Raw genomic sequence first — 20,208 nt, forward strand, 5'->3', positions numbered from 1 at the left:
TGTTAGAGGTGACTTTTCGCTATTATTTCTATTAATATTCTTGAGATTATTTTTTCTGACATATTCTTTTACACTGTATTTCATGCTTCTTTCTTTAAAGGATGAAAATGTAACTACTATCCAGGAAGCTGAAGAGGAAACAAAAAAGCAAGATCTTGCAGTGCAAGTATGTCAAATTGTGTTTGGTTTAATTTAGTTTTCTTTTCCTTTTTAAGGAAGGTACTATTTAAGTGATGCATGTTGGTCCTTATTTCAGAATAAACGGCAAATACTGAAAAGATTGAATCAAAATCTTAAAGCTCAAGAAGATGACAAAGAAAGAAAAGAAAATAAAAATTTCTCTGAGTCAGATGGGTCTGAAGATGGTAAGGAACAGCAAGAAGATGCCCATCCACTTGTAGGAGATCGCAAAAAATGGGAATCGAAGGCATCTGAATTGGTAGTTCCTCTAGCACAGTTATCGTTGGAAGACTCACTCTCTGGAACAGACCGTAAGCACTCATTTGTCACGATGACATTAGTAAATCAGTAGTGTCTGCTTTTGTAAAGCAAGTACTCTTTTTTTTTTTTTGTTACTGCTTGTGTGTCATGTGTGTCATTTGCTTCTAAAACAGGTGGTTATGTATTGCCTTGCATAAGGAATAAGGCACAGGCTTAGTAGTTAAATGACCTGCCGCTGATATAAAAAACTATAATTTCAACAAATAGTTAATTAAATGCACGCTTTCTTTCTTCAAGTTGTCTTTGTAAATGTCTTTTAAATAGACGTTAATCTAACAGAAAGGATAAAAACATTTAAAATATATGCAAGTTTCTTATTCAGTGTACAAATCCTTTTATGTTTTCAGTAGAACAATAAAAACTGAGGGTTGTTCTTTTGATCAAGCCCGTCTTTCAGATTTTCTATCTGCTTTCTCTGATATTTCAGGTGGAAGACCTTTTTCTTAGTTTCAGTGTGTCTTAGTGAGGCTGTTACACAACGTAGAAATAAATGATCACTGAAAGACTTGCTTCATAGCACAGTAGTTTTACATGGTTAGGGTGTTTGAAGATCAGGAAACTTCATTCTTTTGTTCTACTTCTTTGTTGCCAGTTTTTATTCTCTGTTCTCCTCAGGGAGAAATAACAGAAACAAATGTCAAAATAGAGCAGGAGAAGACTTTCTAGTTTCTCTTCCATATGGGCAAGTTGGTAGAAGTACAGGCGAAGTTTTTATCATGCCAGTTTTTAAAAATTTCTCAGCCAGTTTTTCTTCTGGAGTACCTGAATTGTTGAAAAGACCTCCTGTTTTTCCTTTTAAGTTGAAGGTGTCAATTGTCATTTAATAACTTTTGTTACTAAAATGAATTATCAGAACAGGAACTCTAGACTTTTAACCACAGTCTTTAGGCCCTATGACTTGGGGAGAGGTAGCATAAGACTGGCTTTGTTGTTTTTAGCTTTGTGGAGGTTGTTTGTCTATAGAAAGTATAGACAATTATAGTATATTTATAGTATAACTACTATATAATATAAGTAAAGTATTTTGTCATATTGAAAGTGAACAAAAGTTTCTAACGTTTTTGTTTGTGTCCTGACAGGGCAAACTATGGGGGAAGTAATTAAGCTAGATTTTGGTGAACCCCACAGGAAAGTCTGGGGCAAAAGCCCTACTGATTCAGTCCTGAAAATTCTAGGAGAAGCAGAGTTGCAGCTGCAAACTGAATTACTGGAAGAACTAGATATAACAAATGGTAAGCATGGACGGTAACTATATGCGCTGCAAATGTAGGAAGTGCCAGCTTGCCAGTTTGTCTAGTGAGAATAATTTCGAAGTGATTGAAGCATATTCTGTCCTTACCCTTTCTTTCTTCTGTGTGTTGCCTCAGTTCTGAATGTTTCTAAATGTTCCAAATGTCAGCACAGGCTCAATACCAAAAGATACCAAAATATTTCAAACATACTCAAGTGATAAGAAATTAAGATGGATGTGCTGAAAGGGGGAAGGATCTTCATTTTGCTGAAATGTCTTGGACTTTGCTTGTTAATATTCACTGTCTTGTTAATATTCACAGTCTTTTTAAAAGGATGTTGTCAACTGGATATTGAATTGCATAGCTCCCATAGTGTTCTTGTTAGCATGTGACTTAGCAAGGAATTTCCTTCTGGACAAGTACTTTTTGTCCTTAATGCAAATTATGTTGCTTCTTTATCTTTATTGTATTTCTGGTGAACAACTTTCATACCTGTTCTTTTGCTATTGCCCTTTTTGTCTATTCTCCTTTCTCTTTTTGCTTTATAAGTGCTAGATGCAAGAAGCTTTTACAGCTTTAGTATATTTTTGTCTTTGTCAAGACAAAATACTAGTTTCTTTTATTAGAAATGGATGGTGGTACTTCCCTAAAGAAATTTAAGGCTCAGTTATATTTGTTACATACGTATTAATAATATTTACAGCTGTTAGCCAAACCCATAGGCTATTGTACCTTTTCATCTCATGATTTAAACCAGTAAAACCATTGATAAAGTAATGATAACCATTGTATACCTTGCCAACTTTCATTAAAATTTAGTTTAAACTTGAAAATACAAGAGAACAGTAATTTCATATTTATTCCAATAAATATAAAAGTAATAATTATAAAGTAGCAAGTACACCTACTGTTATGGGGGGGGAGAATTCTGTTTTTAATATTTCTGTCTTCCTTGTTCCTTCTTCATAATAAATGCATGCAAACTTTTCTGCTGTGTAGATGTTATCTTTTAAAACCCAAGATTCTCAACTTACCTTGTAGTCACATTTTAGTTTATTATTGAATTGTGTCAAAGCACTGTTTAAACAACAGACTAATTTTGTTTTAGATACTGCAGAAGTTGTTGAAGGAGATCATCACTCCTTAATTGTAAAACAGGATAAGGAAGAGAAAGCTTTTCCTACTGTTGGAGCTCAGTCTTCAGTGCCAGTTGGTATCTCACAGAACGAAGTGACTATACCAGAAGAATCTCAAAGAGCTGGAGCTACCCAGGTGCAGAGCAAACCTATTATGCTGGATGGTAAGTCATTTAATTAGCAATTCTAATGACAATCTGTTTTCCAATTCAATGAGGAAAGTATACTGTAGACTTGTATATCTTCCCATAGGCAAAGTTCAATTTGTTATAATACCTTTTCAGTAGGACCAGGCATTTTCTATGCCTGCGTAGTAATATGATTCACCGACATACTTTGTTAACGTCCAAAAACTTACATGCTTCTAGAGAACTGTCTGAAGAAGTGGAATTCTAAAGAGCTTCAATTCCTTTTTGTTTCTGCACACCAGTTGTGCTGGGATCTTTTCCCCTGTATGATACCAGCACGCTGATGACTTATGGGGGAAAGTTGCTGAGATTTTTAGAAGACAGTTCCTTGGAGCTTGAAGATAGTCTTCTTGTATCAGAGCCAAACTTTAGCTCTGGAGCTACAAAATTTCAGTTGTTTCTGCAAAATGCAGAAAGATTTAACATCAAGGATTTTAACGTAATCTTAAAACATATAGTCTCTCCTGTCTTTTTGTTTGTTTGGGGTTCATTTTTAATGAGGTGTATGACTTCATTAATTTTAGAGCCTGATGATCTGGAAGCAGAGATGTTGGAAGAAACAGAAGAAAATAAAAAGCAACAGAGCAAGGAATTTCCCATTACTGTTAATGAAGTGTGGGTAAAAGAAAAAGAGGATAAGTAAGTTATTCCTTTGATCCCCTCTCTTGAGTTCAAACAACTAATTTTAACTGAGGAGGATTTAGATACTTCAGTTATAATGTTAAGCTTAGCTAAAGCTTCATTGCTTGCCTACCATGTTAGTTTTACTGCTCTTGGTGGGTGAGGATCTTGTCAGTAGACTAATGACTACTTTAAATGGTGTTTTCCCTGGCTGTGGTATTTTATAATAGGGCACAACATGACAGAAGAAATGAGGCAGCTTCTGAGAAAGTAGCGCTTGACAAGATGCAACCACAAAAAGAAGCTCCAGAAGGTCAGTCGAAATCTCTTGTTTTGTAACTGGTGGTACAGAGACTGGAGCCATCCCTTCTCACTTCTTCACTAACCCTAAAAGAGCAGGTTTTCTATTTTCATTTTCTTTTTCAGTTCATACTTCTATAAGGCAGATTTCTGATGGATTAGGAAGATGAAGTATGTGTGTTATATTTGCCACTTTGGAAGAAAATATGTAGCAACAAAGCTACATTATGTATACACAGGGAAATAGCCCATGCTTTGATACTTACAAGTGAATATCAGGTTTCTGAATGTTATGACCTTTTATAATGACTATTTGAAGTGTTATGAAATCTGGTAAAGTGCTGCTTTGTTTATAGACATACCTAATGTTGAAATGCAGCTTGGATATTTAAAAGATATTTTAAACAAGTGTTAGTGATGATTTTTTATCTTTATTGCATAAAATTGCTTGCTCTTAGAGGTCCTTAAACTAATTCCAGGAGATCTACATATTTTTATGGTAGAATAGAAAATATATCTGCAATACTTTGAATTATCATTGGTTATACTATTCCATCTATTTACTGGTGCATTAAGCAAACTGTACATTTTTTTCCAGTGTCAGAGCACATTATATTGGGATAATTTTGAAGAAATCTAGTATAAGGGAAGAAGCAACAGATGATAATGGATGAAGCCATAATTTCAGGCACAGATTGGTTAATGATAAACAAGAAGGCATGAGAGTAGAATAGACAATAGCTGAGGGATGTATATTCTCAATGATAAATGGGAGAATGTCACATTATGATGCATTTACTAGAATAATCTAAACAGATTTTCATACTCTTAGAGTGTGATCTATTTTCTCCTTTAAATGTGCAACAGAAATTAGTTTTTCTCAGTTGAGTTACTTTTTGCTTAAGAGCTTGTGGTTTTAAATCAATTTAAATTTGTATTCGATTTTTGTGTACCACATCAGAAACTTGTTCCAGTGACTCACTGCAGCCTGAACCATTATTCCAGAGGGTAATGCAGTCCCCAGCTGTACCAACAGCCTCACCGGTTCTGTCAGCTCAGTCGTCACAGGAAGAGCCTTTTGTGCCTTGTTCACATTCCGTATCACCAGCAAAAAATAAAGGCAAAAGTTCATTGTTGATTGGACTTTCTACAGGGCTGTTTGATGCAAACAACCCAAAGGCAAGTTAAAAAAAAGCATACCTTTATTTCTATAGTAATGTTTGCTTTTCTGATTTTCTTATTGAGGCTTCACGAGGCTAGAGCAGATGGCATAACAGTTTAAGCAGATGTTTGTATTTGTCTAATCACATCTGCCATGCAATATGACTGCATTGTGCTCATTATATGAGCCAGACTCACATAGCATTGTGAGTCTCTGGTTTCACTCTTCAGAATTCTTTGTCCAAAGTGTTTATGGAGGAATGCCACCACTTTTCTAATACAACTGAGACAGTTCTTGAGGAAAATTGCTAACCTATACCTTCTTACTCCCTTTTGCACAATTTTGCAAACTTAGTACTACTTTGCCATCATATAAGTAAGTGCTGAACAGAGCAGCAAAAGTATTTGATCATTTCTGGCAACAGGGTTACGCAGATTGTAAAATGAGCATTGGATGGTGGAATGTGATTATGAAATGAATTTAAAATATTTTAATAATAGTTGTGGAACTACTAGATGAAACAGACTTCCAGGACTATGCGCAATACTTGCCAAGGTTCTGAAGCGCAAAGTGTGAAATAGAAGAGGTGCTTTTTGCAGAAACATGGGTGACAGTTCTCTGGAAATTTCCACACCTGCATTGTGTTCAGTCAATACGAAGTAAAGGATCTTCCTGTTGTTGGAATGCCGGATAAATAAGAGCGCTGCTTTTGACTCACATTATTGTGAGTGCATGAACAGAAGTTCCACTACTTGATTAATCGAATATTGAAAAACACCTATTTGTTGATGAATTGCTGGGAATCATATCAGAGACAGCGGTGTTTGCATCTTTAGAAAAATAAAGTTTCTTGACAAGTTACAAAGAGATGATTTTCACAGATTTATATATTCACATAAATGGGTTTATGACTCTTACTGTGATTCCTCAAGAGTTAGTCTGTCATTAAAATCCCTAGCTTGTGAAGCAGTGTATCTGGCAGTTAGATGATACAGAAAAGTTAACTTCTCATTAGGTGCAGAATGAACAGTCTTTGTACCCTTATCAAACTTAGAGAGTAGTGGATAAGCTTTATAATGAAGCTCTCCAGTGTATCATTATGACCCATCTCAGCGTGTCATGTTACTGCATATTTGGCATCTGTTTTGGCCATAAGTGTTTGTCAGAATTGTTAATGCAGTACCAGATGAGCTCTACATAATAGCAGAGAATTTGGAGAAAAGCAGCAGATGTTTTTCTATTATTGCTGCAGTAGACTTGCTGAAAACAAAATAGAGCAATAAATTCCTTTTTCTCATTTGACTGCAACAAGGGGAAGTTCAGAACTCCTTTGCGATGACTGTAAATGTAACTTTTAGGAATTCCCCAGCTATACCCCTGCTGCAGGTCATCCTCAGATGCTAATAAAACCTTTAGCAGGGTGCAGGGCAGATAGCATGCAGGCCTGTCTACAGCTGGGACACTAACTCTAACAGGGGTAGGTTAATAGGAAAAGAGGCATTTTCAGAACACCTGGAAGCTTTCAAACGATGGGGCAAATTCTGTCTTCTAATTGTTCCTTCCCTTTGGCAGCTGTGGTCAAAAAGAGTGGTAACTCTTGTGATGTCAATAATATTCTGGCATGTGCTGACAGAGGTTTGATATTAGAGCATCTGTATTACTACACTGAGTAGGTATAAATTGCAGCAGAGAACATTACTGAGGAAGTAATTTAGAGCTTTTTACTAGGAGCAAATACTGAACGTGGATGTATTCAGAGCTATGGTGAAGGAAGGTAACATTTATTGGCAAAACTTCTTAGTGCAGATTAGATCTAGGTTCTTTTTATTACAGTGGTGAATATTTAGTATTCTTTTGGGGTTCTTAGACTTCTTAAGAGAGATGGGTAGATCAATGAGCAAACAAGGTGCCTGTGTTTCAATGTTGCTTTGAACATATTTCCCCTGCAACAAATTAGTGTTTTAAACTTGCTTCTAATACTATGGAACTGCCTTGAAATATGCCACAAAGAAAAGTGTCTGTTTTCAGTGACCAACCTTGAGAAATATCAGCTGTAATTTTAAAAAATACTCCTTTTGTCAGCTACTCACAATGGTTCTAAGCAGTGGTTTAAGTGATTGCTTACAACGTGTGTATGTTAATTGCATATATATTATCTACTACAACGTTCCTTTTCTTTAAACAGTCTTCAAGATAATGAAAAAATCTGCAGAAAAACAGAATATATATGTCAGTTTATGTTCCTTAAACTTTTCAGTCACTGTAACCTGTAAAGGTAGAAGGAATAATTTCCATTTAGCTGACAAGCAAAATTCAAGATGTCAAGCTTTCAGTAGGTACGAGCATCTGTGCTGGACACATCTTTATTTTTAAATTGACTCTGATTTTTCATCCTTTTTCATTTCGGATTTTAAAGCAACCTGTAACCTCAGACTGTTGTGGTTTTTTTTTTATTTATTTTGTTCTGTTTTGTTTTGTTTGTTTGTTTTATTGTAACTAAACATGATGCTTTCTTTTACCTTTGCAGATGTTGAGAACGTGTTCGCTTCCAGATCTTTACAAACTGTACAGAACGTTAGTTGATGTTCCCAGTGTAGCAGATGTACAGCATCAACATAATCTCGAAATAGATGATACAGAAGACGAACAAGCCAAAGAAGGACCCTCTGATTCTGAGGATAAGTGAGTGTAATATGATTATCAAGTATTTCAAGAAGCACCTTATATCAAGAATATTTTTGGTTAGACATCATTATATACTGTACGCCAGAATGGAATTTTAAGCCAAATCTTAAAAATCCTGTATTGCAAGTTTGTTTTGAATCACCATTCACTCTCAGTTTTGTTCAGAGAACTGTGAAGCTAATGGTATGTCCTGTTTATCCTTGTTTTTCCTGCTTCTTCTTGCATTCCCCTGAAAATGATCAAAGCTGATGGCCACCACTCTTATAGAAATCATCATTTCTTTAATATATCCTTTATGTTCTGGGAATCTCTGCTTATCTTTTGTTCTTGCTGTTGTATTAGGATGTCCTTAAATTCCCCCAAATTCTTCCAGAGGCCTCAAAATCTGACCCTGGGGTCTTTACCATTACTTGATGCTTGGATAGTTTGCAGAGATTAAAATCATCTGGTCTATCTTTTCTGATGAGGTATAGATCTATTTTTGCTCCAGACATTTTAATCTCTGTTCTAGTTCTCATTTCTTTTCAGCATTTTCTTATGGTGTGTAAATGTTGGTTCACATCCAGGTACTCTAAAACCAAGCTGTTACTTGTCCTTTGTTTCCTCATCCTAAATTTTCTTCGTTTGTTCAATGCAACTTAGAAACAAGACAATATCATTATCTTTCCTGTTGCTACAATTTAAGCTTTTGTGTCCTTGTATCCAAACCATGCCTAGTTGCTTTTTCAGTTGTGTTATTAAGTGTAACACTTAGGAGAATATTTGGCTTCTTCTATTCAAGGGATTACCAGTTACAATCAGTTTAATGCTGTCTTAGAACTGGATACTTGAAACTTGTTAAGGCTAGGGGTTGTGATATGTAACTCGTACCTATGTATCAGCAGTGTTATTACAAAAATTACTTTTGTTTTGACCATATAATCCTCATTTATGTTCCTGTGCTACTCCTTTGCTACTCTGTTGGACTGAGGACATAAAGATCTACAGGAAGTGCTGATTTCCTTTATTAGGCTACTGGCCATAGGAAAAGAATTAGCCTTGTATACGCAAATGCTTGTCTCTTTTTTTCTACACTGGCTTTCCAGTTTGTTGGCTTAACATAAGCAGACAACTCTTTCTACAGAGTTTGTCTGGTAAAGTATTACTTATGTAATTTTTGTCACTTTCTTCTAGCATGTCTGGAGAGGCAGATACAGATCTGCAGGAACTCCGGGCCTCAATGGAGCAATTACTTAGGGAGCAGCCTAGTGAGGAATTAAGTGAAGAGGAAGAGTCTACTTTAAAGGCCAGTGTCATCCAATGCATAACAAATGGTACAGAGCTGGATGAAGGAGATGAAAATAACCCCAGCAGCGAAAGTGCACTTAATGAAGAATGGCAGTCAGGTATAATTTCTGTAATACCTGTTTTATAAGCTATTTATTGATATTAACAAGACAAACACAGAAGACGTTTTTTGGATTTTTATACTTATAATGAAATAAAGCTATAATTAATAGCTTTTATACAGAAGTTTAAAAAAACAGACAATATATAGATTTTTCTGAATGTTAAGGTCAACATCTAACCAACATTCATGCTGCAGATTAAATGGTGGGTCTTTGTTAGGCACTGATCATAAATCATTTTTTCACTACTTGCCTAAAACTTGTCTTCAACAAAGATCAAAGACTTTCTGCACATCCTATTTTTTGAATAATTCATGACTGCAATGTAAGAGTGAAAAAGAAAGAGCAACTGACATGACTGGATTATCTGGGATCCAGTTTACAATTAAGTAATTTAACAGGGAGTCAAAAGGAACATGAAATCATTAACCTTGTCCTCAGCCCAAAATAGCTATTAATGCAATTAAACTAAAAAAGAGAGAAAACCTTATCACCATTTGTAGTGGTCTGCATTAGCGATACACAATGGCGTACTGAAATTTCTGTTCTGTTTTTTAAATTCTGGTTGAAGTTTAAGTATTTTAGTACTGCTTTAAAATAAGGTGCATTTAGAAATAGAGGTATAAAAAGATGTATAAAGCCAATAATTAATCTAAGCCATAGCTTGTGTCATTTTGGTTTATTAACAACAACATTCAAACAGAAAATCTATGAATATTCCTCTAAGATATTATCTATATAATACATTTTAGGAAGTACTTTAAAATAAAATAAACTTAGTTAATGCCATTTTCCTTCATTTTTTGAGAATGTTGATATTATACAGTGGTAAAATACAATGCCATCTGTTTTGTGGTGGTGGTTGTTGTCGCAAGCGTTATGGTATTTGGTGTCAGTGTCCCAACTTCTAGATTCATGATATTTCACAAGAATTGCAGGCGGCTTTATTGAGGGGGAAAGAACTTCAGAACTTCAGGGGAACAGATAGAACTTGAAATCAAATCTGATCAAGATCCTTAAGTTAAATACAGTATTAGAAATCAGTTAATGGGTTTTGAACTCATACACAAATTTTCCTTTTGGTTTCAATAATAATCTGTTATTGATATGATTATTCATGCTTGAATTAGGGATACAATTTGGTCAGGAGTATAGTTTTCTTTAGTCACAATCAGGAATTTAAAGTGGTAGCTTTAAAACTGAGCCACAAAGTCTGTGACCTGTCAGGTAATACTGTGTTACCAGTTTGTTTGTTGGGTTTGTTATTTTTAGTAAAGATTTGATAATGTAAGCTCCAATATCTAAAAAGTTGCCTTTTTCCTCCTATGTAGATAAATCCTCTCATAATTTAAATGTTTATTGAGGACATATTTTTCTTGGGCAAAAGCAGTTTGCATTTTATAACATATTTGCTAATACGATTTTATATAGGAATTCTACCTTGTATCGTTAAGTAGATCTCATTTTCTTAAACTTACCTGATATTTGACTCCTATAAACCTATTTGTAAGTATTACTTTCTTTCTGTAGTGTGTACACAAAATCGTCTTGCTTTTTCTCTCACATCTTACCGCGCAAATTGGCACACTGAATTTGCTACGCAACGGAGATGCGCTCATTCATAGACAAATGAAGAAAGAACTTTGTAGCTAAACTAATACTGTGCTTTCTAGACTTGCTTCATGGAACAAGATGCATGTCAGTGCAGAAATTAAATAAACGATTCTAAATACGCACACCCTTATTTTCTGGTAGAAGACATCTGCTTTCTTAAGGAGCTCCTAGAGCAGGACAGGACAGCCACTGAACCATACCTACACCAGTTCCACCTCAAAAATGGTTATATGGAATGGTTATATTGAATTCCGACATTGTTTTGGTAGATAAAAACCTGCTTTGAGGCCACTACCTTGTTTCATTCAGTATGAATACCCTTATGACTAACCATCTGTTGTGGTTTAACCCCAGTAGGCAGCTCAGCACCACAGAGCTGCTTGCTTACTACCCCTCCAGTGCAGAGGATGGGGGTGACAATTGGAAAGGTAAAAGTGCAAGAACCTGTGGCTTGAGATAAAAGACATTTTACTAAGTAAAGCAAAAGCTCCACACACCATACCAGCTACAATGAATAAAATTAACTCTATCCCAGTCAAAACCAGGACACTCACTACCAGTGGAGTTTTAGAGGAGCTGGCTAGATGCTTCCCACTTGGGATTCAGTATTTAATGGCTGTCAAGACATGGACTGTCCCAATTTCATTGCAGGTTTTTCAGAACATCTGCCCTCCATCATTTCGTGCTCCTGAGCTTAGCGGCTTTTACTAGATTTAGTGGTTGTGTGGATGTCAAATTCAGACAACAACATGAAGACTGAAGGAAAATTGAATTTTCTGGTGTTGGTGGTCTTTTTAACTGTCTTTTTTTGTTTTTCCTTTACAGATAATAGTGATGGAGAAATTGCCAGTGAATGTGAAGAATGTGATAGCGTATTCAGCCATTTGGAAGAGCTGAGATATAACCTGGAGCAGGAAATAGGCTTTGAGAAATTCATTGAAGTTTATGATAAAATAAAGGTTTGTGGAATAAGCTGAAGTGGAAAATGTTTTAGGAAATAAGATAAATGTATCTAGAGCTGTGCCAGTAACTAATTGCACTGTGTGACTAAAATTAATGCTTATTTCTTTTAGTCTTTTATTCTGTTTCAATGTACTAAAATATTAACATAGAAAATCCCATGCTTGTGGATTAAAGGGGAAAGCTTTGGATTTAACAATAGACTGCATTTAATAAGTTTGAACTATTTAATTGTAAACCCATTTTAAGCTTGGCCCCATAGATTGTCCTTTCTCCCAGGCTATACATGAAGATGAAGATGAAAATATTGATACGTGTTCAACCATAGTTCAGACTATTTTGGGAAACGAACACAAGCACCTGTATGCCAAAATACTTCACCTAGTCATGGCAGATGGAGCCTACCAGGAAGGTAATCTCACCGTATCCTGGCCATTATGGGTTGTCTTATGTTTGTTCTTGGTTATACACAAAGGTTATAATATACTTTTAAAACGTGTATCTGCTTTGTTATACCGATCAGCTGAGTTGATTTAAAAAAAAAAAAATCCACAAAACACATTTTATTCCTGCAACAACATGCAATGCAAACTTTGATTAAGCATGCTGACTACTCTGATTTAACATTATGTTCATGTACAGTAAACTGCAATAATAGATGACTTGTGAAAGGTGGAGTATAATTATTTAATTCCTGTAGAACAGTTATGCAGGTTGAGAAGATGGAAGTCTAGAATAAAATTTTCAGAAATAAAAATGATTTTGTTTAGGAATTAATGAGTTCTTAGCTAAAATATTTTTCTTTCCAAAGCTACTTTTAATGAGTTACAGTGTTGAACCAGGATCAATAATTTTCAGAAAAGAAAACTTCACGTGATTCTTTATTCTATAATTGTAATTTCCCAGAAGAAATCAGTGTGGAGATATGATCCATCCTAGTTTTCAAGTGGCTTAGTAATGCATGAAGAGAATTTATCTTTGCTGGGAGCCTCCCTAGGTTAGAACAGATTGCATCTTTTAATTTCTTTTACAAGTATGTTGCAATAGCAAGTGAATAAAGGGTCAAATAATTATAGATTCCTTAGGTTTTTATATAGAAATGCTTGGGGAATAAAAGTCTTAAAAACTAATTTTAAAAACACAATCATTAAATATATATATATATTTCTAGAATAAATTACTGTTTATATATTCCCAGCTTTTCTTCGCCACTGATACAGAACTGTTCAGTCAGAATAACCAGTACCATGTTGTTTTAATCCTGCATTATAGAAGAATGACAGAAAATGGTCTGAAAAATATTTTTTTCAGACACAATTGCTTATTTCATAAAAATAAGAAAGATAGAAAAGAAAGATAGAAAATAAAAATAAAAAGAAAGATAGAAAATAGGAAAGATAGATTGTAGTAATTTGTTAATCAACCATCCAGAGGACTGGCAATAGAGAACAGGAAGAAAACAGTAACTAGAGTGTTACCAATTGCTTTTCCTTGGCATTTTGCCTTTTAAGGATATTTAAAAGGTAGTACTAAAAGGCTTAAGTGACAATTTCGCTGGCATACAAATTGTAAGCTGTGGTCTGAGTGAATCCTATTAAAATGAGCTGACTTTCATCTTGTGAAATGTTGATTAATAAGCGGCTATTTTTAAGAGCTTTGGTTCTAATTCTGTATTTTACAAATCTGTAATAGCATATGAAAATGTAAAGAAAAAGTAATTCTACATTTCAGTTATTTAAAGAAAATAACTATGCCAATAAAGGTGAATAGAGGACAAGTGACAGAAGAATGTTCAGGAGCTTCTATCTCAGAAGTTTTATACTCTTCAAGTACTTTTATTTTTTTCTAATTTGTTTTGTAACTCCAGGTTATGGTTTTTTTTTTTTTTTTTTTCTCTTCTGTGTCCTTTTTACCCTGTCTTTTCCCTGTCTTGTGATTTTTGCAGATAATGATGAATAAACCTGACTCAGGAATTCCCGTAGTGCTGTCTTACATATCAGTGTTTTGAAGTCTGCACAGCAGATTAACAAATCGTAGCAGAAAATGTAACATGGGGCAGGAGAAAGAAGAACTGAAAAAAGAACGGTGGCTGTATGAAACAGAGGAAAAACATGCCTTTTAAACTGAGATATTTATACACTTCTCTTGTGTGTACTTGCATATGTGTTCATTGCTCAAAATTTAAAAACTATACACTATAATCTCACAAATTCAAAAAGAAATAAGGAGATGAATAAACGTAGATGTTCTGATACAAAACTGAGACTTAGAATGTAAACCAGAGCTTTTGCCATATCAACAGTTGGCTGGTAGGGTTAAGCAATTGGAAGGATTACTGGGTTCTGGAAGTACCAGGTCTGTTAACTTCTATAGTTAAAGTAGCCCTTCTTTACACGTACGTAAAAAAAATCTCGTTTTTATTGACCCTTGTGGTTGTATTTTAGTAACATCTTAATCTACTGGTCCAATTTGAGTACTTTGCTTTTATCTTAATAAAATGTATTTTGAAGGCATCTGTCACTTTTTAACCAGTGTCATCTGAAATATCTTAATGGTGTTTCTAAATCAAGGCAGACTGGTATTTCAGTCACTGAAGTGCTTGGATTATTTTATTTTTTTGAGATTGTAAAATTAATTTGGAGCTGGAAGACTTTTCTGGTATTTTTCTTCTTTCTCAAAACCCCAAGTATTTAGTTCTTTAAATTTTGCAATCAGGTCAATGATAACATAGCACAGTGTTGAAAGGGGTGGTTTTTCTCCTGTTTGTTTTTAAATTCTTACTGTTACTCTCATGGCCCCCTCAGCCAGGGGTGGTAGTATGAAATATCACAGGCACAAATGCTATGTAATACTTGTCATCTTTTGGCTCACGTTTCATAGCTTGATGTCTACCACCCCTGAAATTAAGAAAATGAAAATAAAAATTCTGACCCACGTTTCCTTGTTTCTCCTGTCAACGCAGTACTATACAGGGCCAACACTAGGTGTGTTGTTATTTTCAAATTATCTGTGGAAAAGCTTGATTGGCTTATCCATAAACCAAGTCGCCTGTTACAAATCAGATGAACTGTCAAACTTCCAACTGCCCTATTGAAGAAAAAAATTCTATTTTTTTCAGCTGCTGTAAAATACACCAGTCACAATCTAAAACTGTCAACTTTTCCACAAAGAGCAATCAAGTATATACATTATTTAGAACTGTTAAAATATGTACATGTTTTTTGTATAATTGTTTTATGGTGTTATGATTATTAAAGTTTTGCCCACTGAAAAGTTTTGTGTTTTTTTTAAATGTGTCCAATTCTTAAATGTAGGTAAGATTATTCTATTTCAGCTGTATCATGGGAACCTACAATGAAAACTTCGAAAATACTTAATTACCTTTAATGTATGGATATATTTATATATATATATCCATATGTACTTGATAAGCAGCTGTTGCTTTGTCTGATGAGAAACATGATCATTGCTGGAAACAGTGCTGGTTCTGTCCTATGCTGCTTGTCTTCTTTTTCCTTCCCTTTTTTTCCCCCCCTTTTTTTCACTTGTCTTTGAATAGATTATCCAGAGTGAAATAATCCTGAGGAGCCACTGATTATAGTGACATTTAGCAAATACACTCTTTAGATTTTATAAAGAATGCATTATTTTCCTTTTTCTGTTTTGCTTCACCTTTTGGGGGGAGGGAAAACCAAACCCCTTAAATTTCAAAGAATACAGATTAGCCTTGCAGAAGTATGGTACATTTCATTATGCTTCTGCTTTACAGTAGTGAATTTTCTCAAAGAAATACAATCTTATTGAAGGTAAAGGTTGGAGTTTGTTTACTTCCCTTTAAATGGAAATGATATAATTGTTGACATTCATTTTTTATGCAGATTACTGGCTTGCTTTTGGTAAGAAATATGGATGTAATCTGCAGATTTCAAGCTTCATAGACATAGAGCTTTTTATCAAGTAATGATTTTAAAAATATGCGTAGATTGTGCACAGCTTTTCAAGAAGAATAATCTTCAAACCTGCCAACCAATACTGAATATCCTTGAAAATCCCCCAAGACTGAATTTTAAATTGACACAGTAAATAAGTTTGTCTGCTGAAGTAATGCTTTTAGCTGAAATTTTAAAGCCCTATTTAACACACTAACAGCTTTGCCTGGAAAGCTGCAAGGTGATCTGGCGCTGGATGGTGGTGAGGTCCTGAAGTTGTTAGAGGGTAAATCAGAATCAGTGTGGAAATGATCTTACATCTACATCCTAGAATTTACAAGTATTTCCTGGTACAATGCCATCTTCTGAAGCCTCTACACGTAAAGATCTTCAGTGGTTTAAAATAAACACAGTGCTGTTCACAAACTACTTACTGACAAATCAAAAATACAGAGAAACAGGCAGAAAGAGGTTACTCAGCTAGGTAGAATCCTATAGATAGAGCACACCTTCACCACTTGCATCCAACATGAAATCCTTGCAAACATTTTCCTGGGAGAAGAGGAGAAGGGCCCGGTGTGCCCAGCTTCCCCTAATGACTCTGTGGAATTCTGAATAAAACAAAATGTGCCATTTTTAGCACAGTTATGATCTTGTGTGTGCTTGGATATGGTGCCAATCTTCCCCTCAGCCAGAGAGCAATGTGTGCCCCTGCCTACGTTTCTAACTGACACTTTTCTTCACTAAAAGCACCCCATCAACTCTCAAATGAAACCAGGCTCTAATTAATTTTGCTAGCAGTGATAAAACAAAGACAAGCATAGAAATTTGGTTTTCAATCCTTTTAAACTTCTTTCTTCCCACTCAAGGAATTGTGTGCTTTCTCAGTTTTCATTTTAACTTGTTTATTCATGAGCTGTGTAGACTAAGATTTAGCATAAAATACAATCTGGTTGTTACCATTTCTAGAACACTTGTTTTTGCCATTTTTATCATAGCAGTTGAGATGAAGCAATTTGCAGAATGTAAATACTGTTTTTTAAATCCATAAAGAGCTTCTTCCTTTAAATTAAATTTGTGTGTTAATGCAATATGCACTTCAAATGCCTTGCCAAGTTGCTATGTTTTCCAGTTGAGCTGATGAGTTCATCAGTTCAAATAGTATCAATTTGAATGCTTGGCTTGTGCAAGAGTCTTAAAAACACTTCTTCAGCAACTAAAACCTTAATTGAATTGCTTCCATAAAGACATATTAATTTGTAGTTACTTGTGATACACATATATAGGAGTTTGGCTGCTGCTGCTAAATTGTTTGCCTTCAGCACCTGTGATCTGGTGCACTCTTCCAGGTTTTATTTCCAGGCCATTTTTAAATCAAGATGTGATTTAGCTAATTCCATTAACTTAATTTGTAACTACGTAGTTTTAAAACTTACAGAACCAAAGGCTCGGAGAGTTATTTTTCACCTTAGCTGCCCGACAGCCCCAGCCAGGCAGATTGCACAGTGAGAAGACTCCCGCGAGGCAGTGTTTGCTAAGCCTCAGGATGACGGTGACAGTTGTTTCACAAGTCACCCCTGAGGTGGACTGAATCAAATGTGAGGCTGGGGTGTTGCATGACTCACTTTTGCTTGGCTGATGGATGTTCCCTTAGGGACTATTGTCAGCTAGGAGAAAATAAAGCTCAGTTTCAAATAGCATTGTGGCTCGAGCTGATGCAGATGTGCACTGAGTATAATGGAATGATAATCACGTCCTTGACATACCCTGTTTTTTGCTGTATCCTGCAAACAGTCCTAACAGTACTCTTCTCTAGGGGAAGGGATGAAGCAGGCATTTTTGCTGTTTCCTGAATATGGAATAAAACTTGTAATTCGAATTTTAGGCAAAGATTCTGCAGTTCTAGCTCTCTTGATAAAATTTTAAGTCTCCAGCAGTACTTCAGGGGTGCTATTTTTTCCTTCTATCAGTTTCCCCATCAGCAGTCAACAGTTCTCATTGCTGGTTGTTCTGCTAGAACTATTTTAAATTTTATCAGAGTAGTTTTTAAAAAGTGAGGTACATAGCCTTCTTCTGAATAACTGATTGACTTCACAGGGATATAGAAAAGACAGAAAACTTGACATATTAATAATTAGCAACAGCTCTCTCTATTGTAGGGCTATATCCTAACATGATCATTGCTCAAGTCAGACAGTCTCCTTTTTATAAACTGCTCTAGCTGTCATAGTTTCTTTAAACTCTGTATTAAGCTGTAACAACTCTTGATAAAGCTGTCTAATAGACAATAATAAAATGCAACTAATTTGCCATTATTGTAGCACACCTAGTTGATCCTTTCCTGCTGACATTAGTTTTGAGAATTTAAATTTTAGTTTGGAGTATTTTAGCCTTGTTCTTCAAACTTTCTAAGGGAAGATAAAAAAGTGAAGATTACCATAGCATTTGAGCTTCTTTATACTGTAAGTCTGGACATACACCGGCCATAGTTTCATGCCTTTTTAATTGTAAGAAATGTTAGTATTTTCTAGTGTTTCATGCTTAAAAGACTTAAAGCATTAGAAAAACACAGGCCTTCTAAATATTAATAAACATACATGAAAAATTCTTTCCACGGCAGTAAAACATCTCTAATGTAATTCTTAGCTATTACTAATGCAGTATTTTTTTCAGCTGTTGAAAAGCCTGATTGCACTGTACAGGATCCTCTTCTGGGGACTTTAGTACGTCAGTGACCACAGTGCCCTGAATAACTTAACTCACTGTATTCACTTAATTCCCCGGAGTGCTTCCTTTTCTCAGATGATCGCTATTGCTTTCTCTACATTGGGCAATCTTGTTTGTCCAGGAAGAGGCTCCAGCAAATTCTGACTTTAACAAACATCGGGGTTAAGTGTTGCCAGCTGGGAAAGGGAGCACAGTTCAATCCCAGCCTACAGCATTTGTTAACCATGCAGTGATACTGCATTAACTAGGCTGCTCAGATGGGTAATGGACTCATTTTCCACCACCAGTGCCAGTATCTGGCCCTACATACAGCTGTGGAGCATGGATGAGCACTGTGATGAGGCCCCCCTTCTCCCAGTAAAACTTCAAGCAAGCTTACGAGATTAGCAACTAAATTCTGCCAAATCTCACCGTGATCTGTTAAGATGCTACTGTTCTCAGCTGCCTCTTCTTTTCCTTTGCTGATGATTATAAAGACTGGAAAAATGAAACGTGCCCACCCTCACACTTAGGCACAAAGCATTGCATCTTTGATTAAACTAACGAGAAGGCAGGTTTGAGACAAGTCACCAGACTCCCAGCTGCAGTTGGCGAGGATCTGAGCACATCTTCCATTCTGCTTATTGTGCCACAGTGGAAGTAATCTCCATCAGAAGGATGGGGCACAACAGATGGAAGCATGACTTAAACCACTTCGTAATAGTTCCTGAAGCTCATCGGTCAAGGATGGTATAAGACTGTAAGAGAAAATTATGTATGAACCCAAAGTGAAACAGGCTTGCTGAGGAGCACAAGGTGTGTAGTGTAGAATATTTCTCTTGCATGAATCAAGTCTTTATGGACTTAATAAACACTGGTTTTGTTTTCACTTGCTGGCAAAACTCTCAAATTTTTTGCAGCCATTAACGTTGTGAGAAATGTGTAGTTATTCTGATTAGTGGGACTGACAGTTTAAAAATTTAGGAATTGAAAAACTGCTTGTTCTGTCATATGGCAAAGCACTGGGGCTTGTTAGAGGAGTCACATAGTTTGAAACATATCAGATCTTTTCCTATAGCTGCTGCCTTTAACTCAGCTACAGAGCTGTCTTTGGTACCTCATCTCAGGCATTTTCAGCTTAAATGGAGAAGCCTTACATACTAGGCCTGTAGGATGTGGGGTGTTTCTCCCCTCCTTGCCCCTCCTTTCTGCATTTCTGCCTTATTGGTGTGTGACAAATACGCTGCTCACTTGCAATTACATTGACGTTCATGGAAATTGCAGGTACTTCATATCTGGAAACCAAACGCTGATGCTTTTTGATCCTTAGGGAACTAACTGCATTTCCTAGCCATAGGATAACAAAGAGGTCAGAAGGCTTTGCGATCCTTGGACAGAAGACTGTGTAGAATAATAAAATGAACTGGAAAAAAAATGAGCTGAAAGCATCTGGGAGTTTTTTGTATATACTGGGCAATACAGTCACTTTCTGTGACTGAAAGTTTACTGTTACCGAGGCCTAGAATTAGTCCAATAAAACAGCAGGGAGGCCTTCTCGGTGTTTCTTGCCTCCATTTCTCCCTAACATTTTTATATTCACTCGCTCCCCCTTCTAATGGAAGCAGGGAGAAAAGTGCCGAGCACAGCACTAATGACACGAAAAAAAAACACTGAAAGAAGCAGCAGGGAGGCCAAGGTTTCAACCACTCTCCCTCCCTTACCCAGGAAAATTTCAGTGACCTCTTGACACCTCCCATGGGAATCTTTAAATTGACAACAGTATTTG

The 20,208-nt window shown here is 35.8% G+C and overlaps 1 protein-coding gene across 14 annotated transcripts in view; it reads left to right on the forward strand.

Annotated features, from left to right (window-relative positions):
- NEK1 (NIMA related kinase 1) overlaps positions 1-15,060 on the forward strand; it is a 42,794-nt gene extending 27,734 nt beyond the window's left edge. For all 14 annotated transcript variants that reach the window (XM_050710308.1, XM_035548036.2, XM_050710316.1 and 11 more), the window contains 12 exons: positions 101-166; positions 257-491; positions 1,581-1,733; positions 2,842-3,033; positions 3,582-3,696; positions 3,909-3,991; positions 4,940-5,157; positions 7,668-7,822; positions 8,999-9,210; positions 11,653-11,786; positions 12,067-12,199; positions 13,733-15,060. In XM_050710308.1, coding sequence (XP_050566265.1) covers positions 101-166; positions 257-491; positions 1,581-1,733; positions 2,842-3,033; positions 3,582-3,696; positions 3,909-3,991; positions 4,940-5,157; positions 7,668-7,822; positions 8,999-9,210; positions 11,653-11,786; positions 12,067-12,199; positions 13,733-13,746 — 1,710 coding nt within the window. In that variant the 3' untranslated portion in view covers positions 13,747-15,060. The remainder of the gene's footprint in view (positions 1-100; positions 167-256; positions 492-1,580; positions 1,734-2,841; positions 3,034-3,581; positions 3,697-3,908; positions 3,992-4,939; positions 5,158-7,667; positions 7,823-8,998; positions 9,211-11,652; positions 11,787-12,066; positions 12,200-13,732) is intronic.
- The last annotated feature ends 5,148 nt before the right edge of the window (positions 15,061-20,208 follow it).

The sequence above is a fragment of the Cygnus atratus genome, chromosome 4 (assembly GCF_013377495.2).
Source record: "Cygnus atratus isolate AKBS03 ecotype Queensland, Australia chromosome 4, CAtr_DNAZoo_HiC_assembly, whole genome shotgun sequence".
Classification (NCBI taxonomy): domain Eukaryota; kingdom Metazoa; phylum Chordata; class Aves; order Anseriformes; family Anatidae; genus Cygnus; species Cygnus atratus.